The sequence below is a fragment of the Nannobrachium achirus genome (assembly GCF_963921795.1).
Source record: "Nannobrachium achirus genome assembly, chromosome: 10".
In the NCBI taxonomy this organism is placed as follows: domain Eukaryota; kingdom Metazoa; phylum Chordata; class Actinopteri; order Myctophiformes; family Myctophidae; genus Nannobrachium; species Nannobrachium achirus.
Genome location: NC_137819.1, coordinates 46,163,854 through 46,180,155, shown reverse-complemented (window position 1 = coordinate 46,180,155; position 16,302 = coordinate 46,163,854). Strand labels below are relative to the sequence as shown.

The 16,302-nt window shown below is 44.8% G+C and overlaps 2 protein-coding genes across 2 annotated transcripts in view; one reads left to right on the top strand and one right to left on the bottom strand.

The window, feature by feature from the left end:
- The window catches only part of LOC308293096 (cyclic AMP-responsive element-binding protein 5-like), a gene marked incomplete at its 3' end in the record, with an annotated part of 36,189 nt that extends 32,311 nt beyond the window's left edge, over positions 1–3,878 (top strand). The window contains exon 13 of the mRNA XM_080735526.1: positions 3,739–3,878. Coding sequence (XP_080591652.1) covers positions 3,739–3,878 — 140 coding nt within the window. The remainder of the gene's footprint in view (positions 1–3,738) is intronic.
- A 5,733-nt stretch (positions 3,879–9,611) lies between these two features.
- tril (TLR4 interactor with leucine-rich repeats) lies at positions 9,612–12,161 on the bottom strand (the record flags this gene model as incomplete). The annotated part of the gene is made up of 1 exon (XM_080734945.1): positions 9,612–12,161. The coding sequence occupies one exon, from the start codon at positions 12,159–12,161 to the stop codon at positions 9,612–9,614; it is 2,550 nt and encodes an 849-aa protein (XP_080591071.1).
- Between the last annotated feature and the right edge of the window lie 4,141 nt (positions 12,162–16,302).

Sequence of the window (16,302 nt, the reverse complement as noted above, 5' to 3'; positions counted from 1 at the left end):
ACAAACTATTTTAAAATGTCCCCTTTTGAACGTACACGGGGCGAGGGATCACGTCACCACCGGGGGGTTATGATTTCCCCTGTTGTCATAACCTTCACAAAAAACAACACGCAGGGGCCTCATGCCGCCGCGCCTTGATTGACGTCACTGTAAGTGGCCAGCAGCATGGATGAGAACATTTTTAGTTTCCAGTTTCCAGTGTTTCAGACCCGTCTAATACAGTGGTTCTCAAATGTTTTAATTTGAAGGAACCCCAGTTTGGTATTTGCATTAGGGCCGTGGCGTGGACCCACATACCTCTGACGGGTCCACTTGGTTCCATTTGCACACTAACTGTCAGAGTTACAGACCTGTAAGTAAGAGTCCCTTTGGTTCCTAAGCATCAATCATTTCGCTGGGGACGCCCTGGAAGACCCTCAAGGACCGCTGGGGGTCCATGGACCCCACTTTGAGAACCACTGGTTCTAATACACATAATACACACTTCCTTGTACACAGCGTTGGCAAACGGTAAGCGTCACTCTCTTTGCTCTCCCTTAAAGGGATGATTCATATTTTCCTGTTTTATATTCATATAACGGACCAGACCTGGATTGATGGAATTCCATTTCTATTCTGGGGCTGATTATTTTGCCTGGCACAAATGTATCATGGAGCCTACTGCGTACCATGCCGGCCTTGCACTCCAGGCAAACTAAATGTTCATTGTAGCTAATAAATGTTCAATAGTCATTTACCCAGGCCTGTAATGACAGACATGGAAAACTGCACCTTACTGTAAGGCTTAGGTGATGTACCATTGGCACGTTACAAGATTATCTTTCTATTTTTGTTGTATATGGAACCTGTATGTACATTATTCATTTGTCAAAATAAAAGAGCTATTTTCCTTTAATCTGACCTTATTGGTATTTATTTTCTCCACCACCTAGATTATGACAGAAAATATATATGACACATATCATCCAAATTCCAATAGATAATAATAAATAAAAGTTAAAAAGAAAAGTATGAAGAAAAAAAAACATACAAAACTTTAAGGGTAATAATAATAATAAAAATAAAAACATAAATGTGTTATTTTCTCCTAGCAAATTCACAAGACCTGAAGAATAATCTATATTAGTGCAGGTCCTAAAAGGATGATAGTAACAGATTTTCCTTACATAGTTTAAGTACATTTTCTAGACGACAATTACAGTAGATAGATAGTCTGCCATTGTTCTAATATGTGGTTTGTCTGGGTTTTTACAAAAGAGTGCAATCCACCGTTTGTCAGCCTTCTGATTGGTCCCTGAGACTCCCTGACTGGCCAACCAGAAAAAACCATTCACTTTTTGCTATCGGGGGTGGAGTTTGTGCAGTGGAGAATGTTGCTTCAGGCTTTCAACAACTGTCCGCACTGCGAGACACGGCGTGCGTCTAGTACGGCCACGCGAGGTGATCGCGATTTCGCTCAATATAATGAATAAGCTTCAACAAACTAGTTCACATGGACCTTATCAATATAACTAAGAGTTACGATTGGGTACATATATTTTAAATGGGCAGAATTACGAAAGCCAGCCTATTATGTGAGGAGAACTATAATCTGGCTGTCATCTTCCTACCCAAGATGCACTGCGCTTTCTCTTTCTATTTCTATTCTCTCTCTGATCCAGAGGATTAAACTAATTAAAACATATATTTTCGGGGGAAAACTACTGTTTTGCTATGTAATTACTGTACCTTTTTCTTCCCTTTTTATTAATATCACGTAGATGTGTTTTTTTTGGGTACTTTATATAGCTGTAATGAGGCTATGAAAAAAAGAAAAATCCCATCCACTTCCACTATAAAAGAATCTGCAATGGTGAAATTCTGTCCCACTGGGATTAAACAAATGAAAACATATATTTTCGGGGAAACCCCCTGTTTTGCAATGTAACTACTGTACCTTTGTCTTCCCTTTTTATTAATATCACCTAGATGTTTTTCCTTTGGTACTTTAAATTGCAATAATGAGGCAATGAAAATACCCTCTCCCCCCATTCACTGCCACTATAAAAAACAATCTGCCCAGGGTCATCTGTACCACCATAGTAACAGGGCAGAATGGGGCGGGATTTGCAAAGGGGAGAATTGTGTGTCTAGCTTTGAGAAGACATATATAAACTAGAAGCAGTGCTCTTCCGAGCACAGGTCTCCACCAGGCCACACAAATCGGCCTGTTATAGCGCCACCATGAGGCTGATTTAAAAAATGTGGGGCAGAGGTTCTGAATTAGCATCCAGGGAGTGTGTGTGCTCAGTTTGGCAGCGATCGGGCCAACGGCGCCGGAGATTAGCTGGTAACAACCAGGCCACACAAATCGGCCTGTTATAGCGCCACCATGAGGCTGATTTGAAAAATGTGGGGCAGAGGTTCTAGATTGGCATCCAGGGAGTGTGTGTGCTCAGTTTGGCAGCGATCGGGCCAACCGTGACTGAGATTAGCTGCTCACAAACTGCGAGGACGCACGGACGGACGGACGCACGGACGGACGGACGCACGGACGGACGGACGGAGGGGAAAACATACTCTCCCTCAGCCTTCGGCTGGTGGAGACAATTATTCTCTTCTTGTTTCTATTGATGTGTAGCTCCGAGTCCTCATGGAACAGGTCCATGACGCACAGTTGGTATTTCTTCAGATGCTATTTGTTATAATACATTACTGGTAGGTATTTTTCATAAGCAGTGAAATAATGTACATTTCTCTACATTCACTTTTACACATTTGCCTGGAATATTGGCATCAAAACAGTCGAGTATAGATGGGGAAATATACATCGGCATGATCCACATAGTACCGTAATTACTTAAAAATCTGGTATTAATCAGCTGAACCTGGCTGAGCTTTAGGGCTAACCCTCTCCCACACATCAACTGTCACAACCATATTCAAATATTTACACCAAGCTAATCTTTTACACTCCAAGGATTCCCCAGACATCCTAACAAATGAATCATAGAGCAGAGATAGTTGGCCGCAGCCATCAGAGAAATGTACCATCATCTTTTCCAAAACAGAAAGAGGTGGCAGTTGGATTTAATTACTTTTGGTCTTTGATAACTCCTTATCTGTAAGTACTTAGAAAAAACATGTATTAATGATATGGCTTATTCTTTACACAAACCTTCAAAGGACAGAAGCCATCGTCATCTTCTTCATCATCATCATCATCATCATCATCATCTGTATCATCTTGCCATCACCCCTCTGCCCATGTCTTGAATTTGAACCCCAGTTCAATTAGTTCCCCGTTTAAAAAATGTGTTACCCCACATGAGGAAAAAGTGCAAGAGATTTGTATGTGATCCAAAGTATCTCTTGTGCTTTGAACCAGATCTCCACTTAGTTTAAAAAAAAAATTAACAAAGGCTTTTGTGTTTTCCCTTTTGTTTTGACTTCAAGAGTCAGAATCAGAGGTTTAAGGGCAGAGAGGATGTTGTGCTGCACTCTATCTGCACCCAATGTGTTCCATTTGAAAACCAGTAGGCCTACATGCTCTTGTTTGGGCTCCAACTGTAGTTTTATTCATTTTAGATTATTATAAATGTATACTAGGCCTACTAGATTTAATGCCAACATCTTGTTCCACTGTAGGCCACACACACACACACACACACACACACGCGTGCGGTGCACGCACACTCACGCGCACGCGCACACAAATACAGAGTGCAGACTGTGACTGACAGCTGTCTCTGTGTCCAGCTGCAGGGATGAGCCCGGGAGGAAGTCCCGCCCCCGTATGTCCCGGGTCTCGTCAGCAGGCCGTCCAACACAACAGCATCTCCACCTCTTCGCCTGCAGGTGGCGACAGAGGGCACGAACTCCACCCTGGAGGACACTGACCCTCACCAGTCACTCTCACAGGGGACACATCATGGGCACCCGGGCTAGGGCCGAGTCTCATTATCAGTGGAGGAAAAAGTAGGCCTACTCAAATTCTTTACTTATGCAAAAGTATCAATACCACAATAGGAAATACTCCAAAACAGGTAAAAGTCCGGAATTCAAAATGAACTTGAGCAAAGTTATTGGCAACATCAAGATACACTTATAGTACCAAAAGTAAAAGTAGGCCTACTCAGTATGCAGAATGTCCCATTTCAAATGTATAAAAATCTGAAAATAGCAGATCTACAAGCTCACACTGCGTCGCATCGTGATTTAGGTTTTAATAATAATCAAAATATACAAAGTAACCCTAACTAAAGTTCTCAAATAAATGTAGCAGAGTAAAAAGTGAAATATTTGGGACCGAGATGTAGTTGGGTAGTAGTAGCCTAAAAGTATTGGAAATTGGAAATACTCAAGTAAAGTACAAATACCTCAAAATGTTACTTAAGTACAGTACTTAAGTAAAAGTTACTTTCCACCACTGAGTCTCATTTGAATCAAATGTCAGGGTAACCAGAAGAGTGGTAACCTAAACATTGTGGGCACCAAAATGTTAAAAGATGTCCTTTTCTTTCCACAATGTAAAATAAATATTCTATATAATGAAGGGTACATGATTTGAACATGCTTGAATATTTGACATTATTTCTACAATAATTGTTAGGAATTGATAAAAAACCTGTGGCCTCCCGGCCAGCATACACTGAGTTGAAGGGTATATTTAGGTCTTATAATGATGTACCGTGCCATGTACCATGTTCAAACCATGAGCACTTTACATCAGTGTTTCTCAACCTTTTTTCGGCATGGGCACACTTTTCATGTCCCAAGAATCCATGGGCACACCAACATAATACTGGGGTGTAAATATCGTCACTGTCGGGAAGAAACCTTGTATCTCCAAGTTTCAAATGTGTACGTTTCTTCGCAAAGTAAAGCCCTGCTTCATCATACAAGGCTGTCGCACAACAGTAGTGAAAACAGCCGATCTACAAGCACACAACGCCTCGCACCGCGAGGCGTTGTGTGCATGTAGATCTGCTGTTTTCACTAGTTTAAATCATTTTTAAAATGATAAATACAATACTGGCTTTCAAGCAGTTTCAAGGGGCACACTTGACCCTTCTCAGGGGCACACCAAAGGTCCCCAGGCACAGTGGTTGAGAAACACTGCTTTACATTACTTCTGACCATTTTACAAATTCTTTATTGATTTACATTTGGGGGAAAAAACATCGAGTTGCCCATAATGTTCAGGTGCCCACTTCCTGTATCCAACGTCAGATGTCTCAACCTTCACTTCAGGTCATTGCTTTGACTCCTCTTTTCTGTCTGCGTCAGTGGTACTTAACTGGACAGATGGTTTCCAAGTCCAAATGAACGTGTCAGTTCATTTATAATAATAATAATAATTATTATTATTAGTATATATTTGTTGGTTTTTATTAATTGATGTCACCTTTTCAGGAAGCCTATTTTGCAGAACAGGAGACAAGAGAGGGAAGTCATATAATGAGCCATACCTCTAGTTTCCTTTATGGTACAGGACAGGTGCAAAAATGTATATTTAAAAAACAAAAAGCCTTGAGTCATAGACTCTCAATCACTGTGACCATCATGTGGCAACTGGATCATGTGTTGAGAAAATGTCTGTTTATGTTGACAACTAGCCTTTCTATATGCTATTACAACAATTACCATCGCTTTTATTTCAAACCTTGTTTTCTTTTGCACTTGTAGTAAGTCCTAAAGAGACCTAGATTGTTTGTATTTTTCCTGTATGGATGATAGCGCACACCCAGTGCCTTGTGTTTGTTGATGCAGGGGCAGATTATTACATGAAAAATAGCTAATAGCTAAGTAATGCAACTGTCTTTTTTTGTACAAAAGGAAAATATTTTGCTTTATTTTTTATCATGTCTCTCCATAGGAGGAATTTCTTGTTGTAAATTATCTGCTTGAGGTGCTTGATATTTTCCTACAATATTTCTAGCAATCCTTTAACATAACTCGTTACTAGAATGTAGCACCCAGTCCGCTTTACACTTATAATCAAATCCTAATTTTTACTTCGTGCATGGCCGAAAATGGCACGAAATATAAAATTAGGCTTCAGGCTCTACATTTTGTACTGTACAGTTAATGACAATCACTGTAAATCTAATGCTAAAATAAAAAAATGCATTTATTCTTGGTATATCATTGCAAGTGTTTTGTTGTTGTTGTTGTTGTTTTGTTAGTTTTTACTATTTTACATTAATTACATTAAATACTAACCTGAACTCTGGGTTCAACAATCCCACAAGAGGAAATATATAAACATGGCCTAGTCTGCCATCTAGTGACTGAATTTGGAACTTGCTAGTGATATGGTAATGAAACAAACTTCAACTTGTGACATGCTTTTCACAGAAATGCAATGAAAATAATGTTATATCCCCTTCAATAAAAGTTAGGATCAGTCCGCGTCAGTAATGGATAGTGTAAAATAATGAACGATTCCATTCAGTTAAAGGTGCCGTAAGTGATATTGTTTTAAACAAAAGAGGTTTTGTTAAAGCTCTATTAATCACCTCACCTGACTCTCCAGTTCTTCAGTAAACAGAGAAAACATTTAATCTAATCAGGAAAGAGAACCCATTTATCAGTTTCAATTTTATAGCAAACTTCTCTGCTCATGTTTTTTAGTTTTTTTTGTTTCATCACTTCCAATTTCAGTTGTTTATCCTGTAGGCTAGCTAGCAGTGGCGTCAGTTCAGAAAAATCTAAGGTGGCACGCGTGCAAGACACCAGTCATGTTGCCATACCTTAGCAAGAGGCATGATACATTTATTTTAAGAAGTACATTTATTTCCCCCCCCCCCGTTTCTACGATTTCTTGGGATGGATATGGCAGCCTGGAACGTTTGTTCAAGTGCAGCTAAAGTTGGCATGTTAGTAAACTTGCCACAATTAATAATAATGCATTGCACCTGTGCAGCTGACCTGTGGAACCTGGGAATATACCATTTTGTCAAGATGGGGAGAATACAAGTGCGGAGAATATCATTAAAATACCTTGTTAAAGTGACCATTTTGTTAAATTTTGCACTTTATTTTTCTGTAATTTAACAGCATAATAACCAGCACAGATAGACAAAACCCCCCGTGACCCAGTGTATTGCAGCTGCATACCCCTGCCATACCCAATTGACGCCCCTGCTAGCCTGTGTTATTTCTCTCTCCTGATTGCATGGATCAAATTGGTATCCCGACCTGAAAATGTATTCTTTGTTTACTAAAGAGCGGGAGAGACGGGGAGACGTTATAGCAGCGATTACTATTGTAAAATAAAGCTGTTTAAGGCTTGTTTTTAGTGGTGAATGTGTGACTATACAGTATGTGCTGCTAAACACTGAAACCGCTATCAGATGTCCTGGGCTGTGATTTTGTGTCTGGTGTTATGGTAACACTTTGCCAAAGGGCTCAGTTGTGTGTGTGTGTGTGTGTGTGTGTGTGTGTGTGTGTGTGTGTGTGTGTGTTGAGTGTAGGAGGTACCCCACCCTGTCTACTCAAACAAAGACTCTGCTTAACTATTGCCAGACTCCAGACTTCATCTTGTCACGCACACACGCACAGACACGCACGCACACACACACGCAAGCACGCACGCAAGCACGCACGCACACACACACACACACACACACACACACACACACACACACACACACACACACACACACACATACTAAGCTTGCATGTACAGTACACAAACACATACATAAAACTCAAGAATACACTATAGGCTTACCAGAACCTATATCCTTTCCAGAAACAAATAATGAAGTAAAACATAACACAAGTTAGAATGATAAAACCTCCTAAAATGTCAGGGTATTGTGTCTAACACATAAGAAAATTTTCAAAGACCTTACATTTTGTTTCAATAAAGGTATAGGCTAGTCATTTTGTTCATTCACATCTTTGAAATGCTATATCTTATTTTGAGAATAAACTCTGTTTAAAGCCCTTACTTGAAATAGTTCCGGGTGAGATCCCTTAGCATTTTTACTACTTTCATCTGAGATGACGCCACAGCCACATAGTTGCGAATATCACTTCTTCACAAACTGTAGAACAACAGAAATAGAAGCTGTCACATAAACAGTGATATTATCCTCACACTCAAATGACGCATCAGTCACATTGTTGGGGATTTTACTTCTTGTACTGCAGAATAATACAAAACTCAATATAAAAGTATAAAAACACAATGGGAATGATACGAAACAAGTTATTTGTCTGCCAACCAGCAGCTACAAATGTGTACAAAATAATATGAAAAGACGTCATGTCTGTGAGTTTAACAGGAGCACCATCATTGAAATCAGCGATCGTCACACACGCATCCATCAACACTAGCACTCACACAAAATTACACGTTTAAAAATACTTGCAGGTGCAAGGAAACGAAAAAGGAAACGCAGGGAGAGGAAGGGGGAAGTCACACGATTTGACTTCCTGTAGTGTCTGAAGGCCCGTTTGGAGAGGATGTGTAGAACCACAACCCCCAACTTGTAGAAACTTAGGGTTTGTTTATGGTCATCATAAACCCAGTGGTCATGGTGGTGGGATTTATTTCAAATCAAGTGAGGAAAATGTATTCTTAAGCATTGATTTATAACAGCGAAGCACAAAAGCAAGACAATAGTTAGCCCCCTTTCGGAACCCTGTATCCCAGGGGACTTCAACGTTTTCAGGCCAAGGACCCCTTAGTAGAGAGAGAGATGAAGCAGGGACCCCCACAACCCATATATAGTTTGAGAGCACAATCATCATGTATTTTGGATTCATGTCAATTTGTGTTTTCAGATATTTAACCAATAACCACTTGAACTGTCAATACTTAATAAAGTTGACCTTTCACTCTGTACTTAGTCTGTTCTTTCCCCCCTCTACACCAAACCTTCTTTGCCAAAAAATAGCCAATCTACAAGCTCACAACGCCTCGCAGCTGTGAGCTTGTAGATCTGCTATTTTTGGCTAAATGTTCTCAGAATAAGGAGACTAGGGTTAAGTGGTTAATATAAAAAAGGAGAAAAGGTTTCTATCACACAAAGATTTGGAGGACCCCCTGTAGTAACTCTGAGGGACCTCGTAGGGGTCACGGACCCCCTGTTGAAGACACCTGCTGTATACCTTTTTTGTGTTTGGGATGACGGTATCCTGGATACCGGCAAAACAGGTATACAGGGTTCTGAAAGGGGCTAGATAAACGTGTGTTGAGCTGCCTCTGGTCTACACACTCGTCATCAACTGTACAGTAAATAGGCTATACTGTATGCGCAGCAGCCATATTGGAGAGAAGTTGGGTCTCTTCTGACTTCCTTCAAAGGTGTTACATTTGTATGCTCTCAGAGTTACGAAACTTTTAAGGGATGATTTGGAACCCCCAAGTTATCCTGGACCACACTTTGGGACCCACCGGTGTAGCAGTCTTTTCAGTGAGCCAACATGCTCAATATCAGCACCCTGACTCTGTTTGACCAGAATGTAACAGAGCTTTCATTAGTATCATTAGTAACACCTGTGAAGGAAGTGGGAAGAAACCCAACTTCTCTCCAAAATGGCTGCTGTGCATATAGCCTATTCCTTGTCAAAAATGTTCACAGTCTTTGGGGGGAGGGGAGGGGGATGGGGGGGTTCTAGTCTGAGAACCTCTGCATGTCAGCGTCTCTCCGGGCGGTGCTGTTGTCCAGGAACCGGTCGCAGGGGAACTCGATGAGGTCTCCCTCTTCCAGCGGGCCCAGCCGCGGGGGGCGGCTGCTCTGGTAGCTGGTGAAGTCGGCGGACACGGCGGCGGACACCACGGCGGGTCGGAACGGCCGGCGGGTGGAGTACATGTGTCGCACATGCACGGCCGACTTCCTCCTCTGCAGCCGCCGCCTCAGACTCCTCCCCAGCCAGACGCCGCCGATCACCAGCAGGAGCACGGCGTTGCCCGCCAAGGTCGCCACGGTGACCAGCTGGAGGTCAGAGGTCAGCCCGCCGCCACCGCCTCCTCCTCCTCGCCCGCCGCTCCAGCCTTCCGGGAGGGTGACCAGCCCCGTGCAGTGGTCCCGGGGCGCCACCTGGCACACCGACCCGGCCACCACCCCTTCCACGCACACCATGTAGGTCACGTCTGCGCTGAGTTCGCGGAGGGTCACGGAGCGAGCCGCGCCCGGGGCGTAGACATAGCGGGGGAACCGGTCCGGCGTGCCGAAGCGATCGAACAGGACGCGGTAGTGGACCTCGTCCCTCCCGGGTCCCAGGCCCGGCGTGTGCCGCCGGTGGTCCGCGGTGGACCAGTGGACGGCGACGGTGCTGGATGTGACCTGGTCCACGGACACGTTGGTGATGAAGTGGCGGTTGAACAAGCAGGGGTCTGTGATCACAGGCAGGGCCTCCTCCCGCACGGCCATGAGAAGGTCAAATGTCTCTCCCGTTCGGACGGGCAAAGGGGTGGAGAGCTGCTCTGCGGTGGTGCCGTGGACGTGTTCGTCCCGTTGGGTGAGCGTGGGAAAGGCTGGAGGAGCTGTGCTCAAAACGGGATTCGACCTTCGTCTACCTTTGTCACGTCTCGCTGCCGCCTCTGCGGCAGGTCGTGACCTCGGGCCGACTGACTTTTTCTTTTGCTTCTTTCTTTCCACTGAGGAAGAGACCTCTGGTCCCCCCTGGTCTCCCTGGATTCCTGCATCTCCCTCCCCTTCTCTCTTCCTTTTCTCCCCTTCACTCCCCACCCCCCCAACCCTGTGTCCCTCTCTGCTCTCGTTTAAGTCTACTATATCTTCCACTTCACTCCTGCTCTCCTCCTCTTTCTTCCCCTGGCCATCTTCATCATCTCTCCCTGTTTCCTCCTGCAGTATTTCTCCCTCAGCTCTTCTCCCCCTGTCCTCCACTTCCTTCTCCAGGATCTCCCCTCCCCGGCTCTCCTCGGGCCCAGCTTGGCTCTCACACAAGCTGGTCCAGTTCCCAAGTGGCAGCAGCTGGGAGCTGTTTACATAGTCTAAATATTTCCCCCGCAGAGTCGCCGGGTGATGACACTGAACGAACACAGTCAACAATTTGCCCTGAGAATGCGCAGACGTCATCCACCGTTTCAATTCGCCGAGGCGGCAGTCACAAGTCCAGTTGTTGCCATGGAGATCCAGGTCGTAAAGGACACTGTTGAGGGCAAAAATGTCACCGGACAGGCTGGTGAGGCGGTTGTCTTTCAGCTTCAAAGTCCTTAGATGCTTAAGTTGCGCGAAGGCTAAAGAGTCCACGTTGGAAATCCGGTTGCGACTGAAGTCAAGTTCCTCTATGCGCTCCAGGGGGTCGAGGAGACCCGCGGGGATTTCCGCCAGTTCGTTCCCGTCAATAAAAAACTCTCTCAAGCTCGACAGTCCTTTCAAAGCCCCACTGTGCAGAATGGAGATTTTGTTGTTGCTGAGCGAGAGTTTGGACAACTTTTTTAAGTTGTGGAAGACCTGATTCCCAACGTGTGTAATTTCATTCTCAGAAAGGAGCAGTGTTGTCAACGCTCTGAGCTGGGAAAACGTGAAAACATTACGCACGGCTGACTGCTTGTTGTGGGCCAGATTTAGGAAGCGCAAGTTGTTGAGCTTTGAAAATGCGTTTCTGTGTATGTGCTGGAGCTGGTTGGATTCCAGATGGAGGTAATGTAGATTAGTTAAGCTCTTAAAAACAGAGTCTTGCAACAGTTCTATACCATTGCCGTCCAGTCGCAGTTTAACGAGACTGTCCAAGTTGGAAAAGAGCTCTGGCGTGATTTTCTTGAGGTCATTGTTATTGCTGTAAAGAATAGTTAATTTCTTCAGCGACTGTAAAGTCCCTGGGTTTATCGTTGACAGTAGGTTATGGCCCAAATACAACTCTTCCAATCTGGAGAGCTTCTCGAACGCTTTGGGGTGAATGCTTTGTATTTGATTGTACTGCAAGTTCAACCTCATGAGATTACCGTACCGTGTGAAGTCGAAGGCGGAGACGTTGCAGATGAAGTTCCCCCCGAGGCTGAAGACCAGCACGTCCTCGGGGACCCGCGCGGCGACCTTGGGCACGGCGCGCAGCCCGCGGTTGGTGCACAGGAGGTGCTGCGCGTGCTGACAGTCGCAGCTCTCCGGACACAAGCCCCTCTCCGGCGAAAACGAGACGAGTCCTTCGGACGTCAGCAGGAGCAAACATATCACCGCCACGAAATGACCGCTATCCATCGCCATGAGGCGGTTTATTATTGCACATGCAGCCGGTGTGTGCTGGTGTTGTCGCTCTCAGGTGCATTCATCACCCGCCGTCTCCTCGGTTACGCTGGTGCATCGTACGCCCGTCGTCCACTTGTTGCACGGCGACCTTGAACGAGAGGCTCCGTGTGAATGCAGTAAACTCCCCGGTCCATCTCTAAAAGCGCTGCTGTTGCTCTGGTGCCGTCTGAGGAAACGTTCACCTCCCCGAAATGCCTTCATCCCCCAAGTGGTCATCTGCTGCAAATTACACAGACCTCCGCCAAAAAACAGAAAGGAGAAGAAAAAAAAAGTCGGAGTTCATTCGCCTCTCTCTCGTGCTCTCTCTGTGTCTCTCTCTCTTCCCCCCCAACCCCTCCCATTTTCTCTCTCGCTCAATTTCTCTTTAAACGAGAGAGATCCCCCCCCCAGTCGAGTCAAGTCAGTGCATCTTGTATCTAGATCTCCATACATCCCCGACGTCAATACAAAGCCAGATGTCAACTTTATAGGAACATTGAGCCAGCCTGCACTTGTTTACGCGCGCCGCCGTGCGACCTGCGCGCACGTAACCAATAAAAAAAAACACAAGTAGGCCACATAACGTTCTATAAAGGAGGACTGGGAGACATTGAGAAACATTGGCCGAACCCTTTGACCGAGTTTCAGGCGCGCCCCCGCATCCACCAGGACTCGCAGCTTTGGAATGGATCCATTCCTCGGTATGGAGAAAGCAGACGCGAAGGTTTCCTTCCCACGAGGGTCCCACGGGGACCCCCAAGTCTTGGATTCCCTCACGCTGAAACTCACATGCCTACAAGCTTGCCCAGACCAGACTAGGTTTTATAGTAAAAAAAAAAAGAAGGACCCCCCCCCCTCCTCTCTAAAAACCTTAATTTAATTTCATGGTAAATAATAATAATTATTAACATTATCTTGTATGGGCCACCAAAGACCACCAAAACAAACAAACAAACAAGATGAACAAATGCTGAACACAATGTTGATGCATTATGAACCAGTGGTGTGTCGCCATGCAAGGCATTGTGAGCTTGTAGATCTACTATTTATTTTCAAAAGATTTTTATACATTTGAAAACTTGAAACATTCTGCATAATGAGTAGGCCTACTTTTACTTTTGGTAACTTTTTACTTTTACTCAAGTAGGCTACATTTAAAATTCCGGACTTTTACTTACAGTATTGATACTTTTACTTAAAGGAGTAGTTCACCACGAAAATGACTTTTTTTCTATTGATTATTCACGCCATATAATCAATAGATTATAAATATTGAGCTCAACAATATTTTTTGTGTTTTGTCACATTCCTAGAACAAAAATGTGAGTACAATGAATGTACCCCCATTGATTCCGGATGGGGACCCAAATGCATCCGGGTCCCCATCCGGAATGAATGGGGGTAAATTTACTACAGTCAAATTTCTGTCAAAAAAATATTATTGAACTCAAATCTCCATGGCGTGAGTAATCAATAGAAAAAAGTCATTTGGGGGGTGAACTAATCCTTTAAGTAAAAACATTTGAGTACCACTGGTTGATGCATTATATTATATGAACATGATTAATGCTAGTTTTACCGCAACCCTCTCATTAACGCACCCTTGCTGTTGGGCGGGTGGCAGCTAGAGGACCATGGCGCACAGATGGTTCACATTTGTGAGAAGTGGAATTCGGGTCATGAGATGTGTGTTAAGACTACACCGGCGAAGTGCCAGATCGTAGTTAAACATCTCGACTTTAAAGTTGGGCAAATAAATGTACAGAGATTGGTGTGTTCAGTGCAATGGGGCATGTGCAGCGCTTACTGTAACTTTGCAGAATGATTCTGTTTGTGTCCGTGTGTGTATGCTATGCAAGCATGCAAGCCAACACATCTGGACGTTTATGGCACATGACGTAAAATGTTAAACTCTGCCTTGCTGCATACACAAAACGCACACACACGCGCACGCACGCACACGCGCACACACAAACAAGTTAACAACCCACCCTCTCTGTCATAATCACATTGTCAACTTGAGAGAGGAATTGAAACTTAGAACTATAGTCCCATTGGAGAAATGATAGGCAGAGCAAGCATCCAGAATTCAGATGCAACAGCACACACGCACGCACGCACGCACGCACGCACGCACGCACGTATGGCCATACACGCACGCACACACACACACACACACACACACACACACACACACACACTGACAGATTTAACCACCCTAGAGAATAAGTGATGCAATGTTTTCCAGTCCTAATGGATGACTATTGTAGCTGTAAGCTCCTTGTCTTGCCAGCACAGTCCAGAACACTCAAGTACAGCCTGATGCATGTCTATGCATCATAAGCTGCTATTAAGCTGGTTACACACCGGGTCTGTCGACACGCAGTCTAGGCGCATAGAACGCAATTCCGTCCGGCTCCAATCCGCAACGGCTGTTGTTGTTTGACCGTCACTCCGTTGGATCACTTCCCTGTCATTTCCCTCAGCCACACCTATACGCAGAGCAGCGCTGCTTTCATTTGCTTCACGGAGCTCACGGGCGGACAAGATTTGAATAAAGTTGGTTGAGATGGACTTAATTCAAATCAGATCTGTCCTTGTCAGTCCGTCAGATACGGGACATCAGCGTGTACTTTGACGTATCGCACTAGACTAGACTAGACTGTCACGCATGCTCCCATTGGAAATGAATGGGATGCGTGCGTTCACACACATTTCACAGAGTCTATGTCAGGGTTCCCCAATTAGTTTTCCCCAGCCAAATTATGTCTAGGGTACCAAGCCGAGGGCCACAACATTGCAGGGGGCGACGGTGGCGTTCCCGCTACTCTAGTGACAGTTCAGATATCGTCGTTGTCGGGTGAAAATATTGTATGTCCAAAACACAATCACAAATCTTGTTTGTCCAAAGCACACAACGCTTCACACCGCGAGGCGTTGTGTGCTTGTAGATCTGCTGTTTTCCCTACTTTTGTGCGACGGCCTTGTTTGATGAAGCAGGGCTTTACTTTGCGAAAGAATGTACACATTTTGAGATACAGGTTTTCCACACGACAATGACGATATACTAGTGTTGTTGCTGCTCTTATACCACCATTATTACTGGGGTTGGTGGGGGCCAGACAGTAGCCCCCCGTGGGCCGCAAATGGCCCGCGGGCCGCCTATTGGGGAACCCTGGTCTATGTGAAAGAAGCTTTAGGTCTGGGTATGTGTGTGTGTGTGTGTGTGTGTGTGTGTGCGCGCGCGCGTGTGTGTGTGTGTGTGTGTGTGTGTGTGAACTTTGGCCCTTTGGGGAACCCCCCCTCCCTCAGCGAGGTCATTTCCTGTCTGGCCCTCTCTCCTTCTGTCCCTCTCCCTCCGTCTCTCCCTTCAACCCCCGACCCCCCCTGTGTCTCTCATCCCCTCAGAGGAACACACACATTGAGGGCATACTGTATGAGCTCATAGAAGGTCAGCTCAAACACAGTCTATTTGTTTTAATAGCGCTGGTCTGGGCATCGTCACATGTTAAACTGAAGAGACCACACGTCAGACTTTAATAGAGTGGACAGAGTCGGTCCAAATTATGTTTTGCTACAACATCAAATTTGACTTAGCTTAAGTTTAATGGTGTAAGGGCTGATAGAGAATGACAGCCTGCATGGAGAGAATGAGTCACATGTAATCTGCCATGACAAAAGGGATAGGCTACGCAAGGGATGGATGGACCGAGGAGGATGAGAGAAACTGAGAGAAAAGGCCCAAATATGTAGACCAGCGTTCCCCAATTAGTTTTCCCCAAGGGCCGAATTATGTCTAGGGTACCGAGCCGAGGGCCACAACATTGCAGGAGGCGACGGTGGCGTTCCTGCTCCTCCAGCGACAGTTCAGATATCGTCGTTGTCGGGTGAAAATCTTGTATGTCCAAAACCGTTCGTTTTGCATTTATCATTTATTCAATTATTTAAACTAGTGAAAACAGCCGATCTACAAGCACACAACGCCTCGCACCACGAGGCGTTGTGTGCTTGTAGATCGGCTGTTTTCACTAGTTTTGTGCGACGGCCTTGTATGATTTGCGAAAGAACGTACAAATTTGGAGATACGAGATTTCCACCCGACAACGACGATATA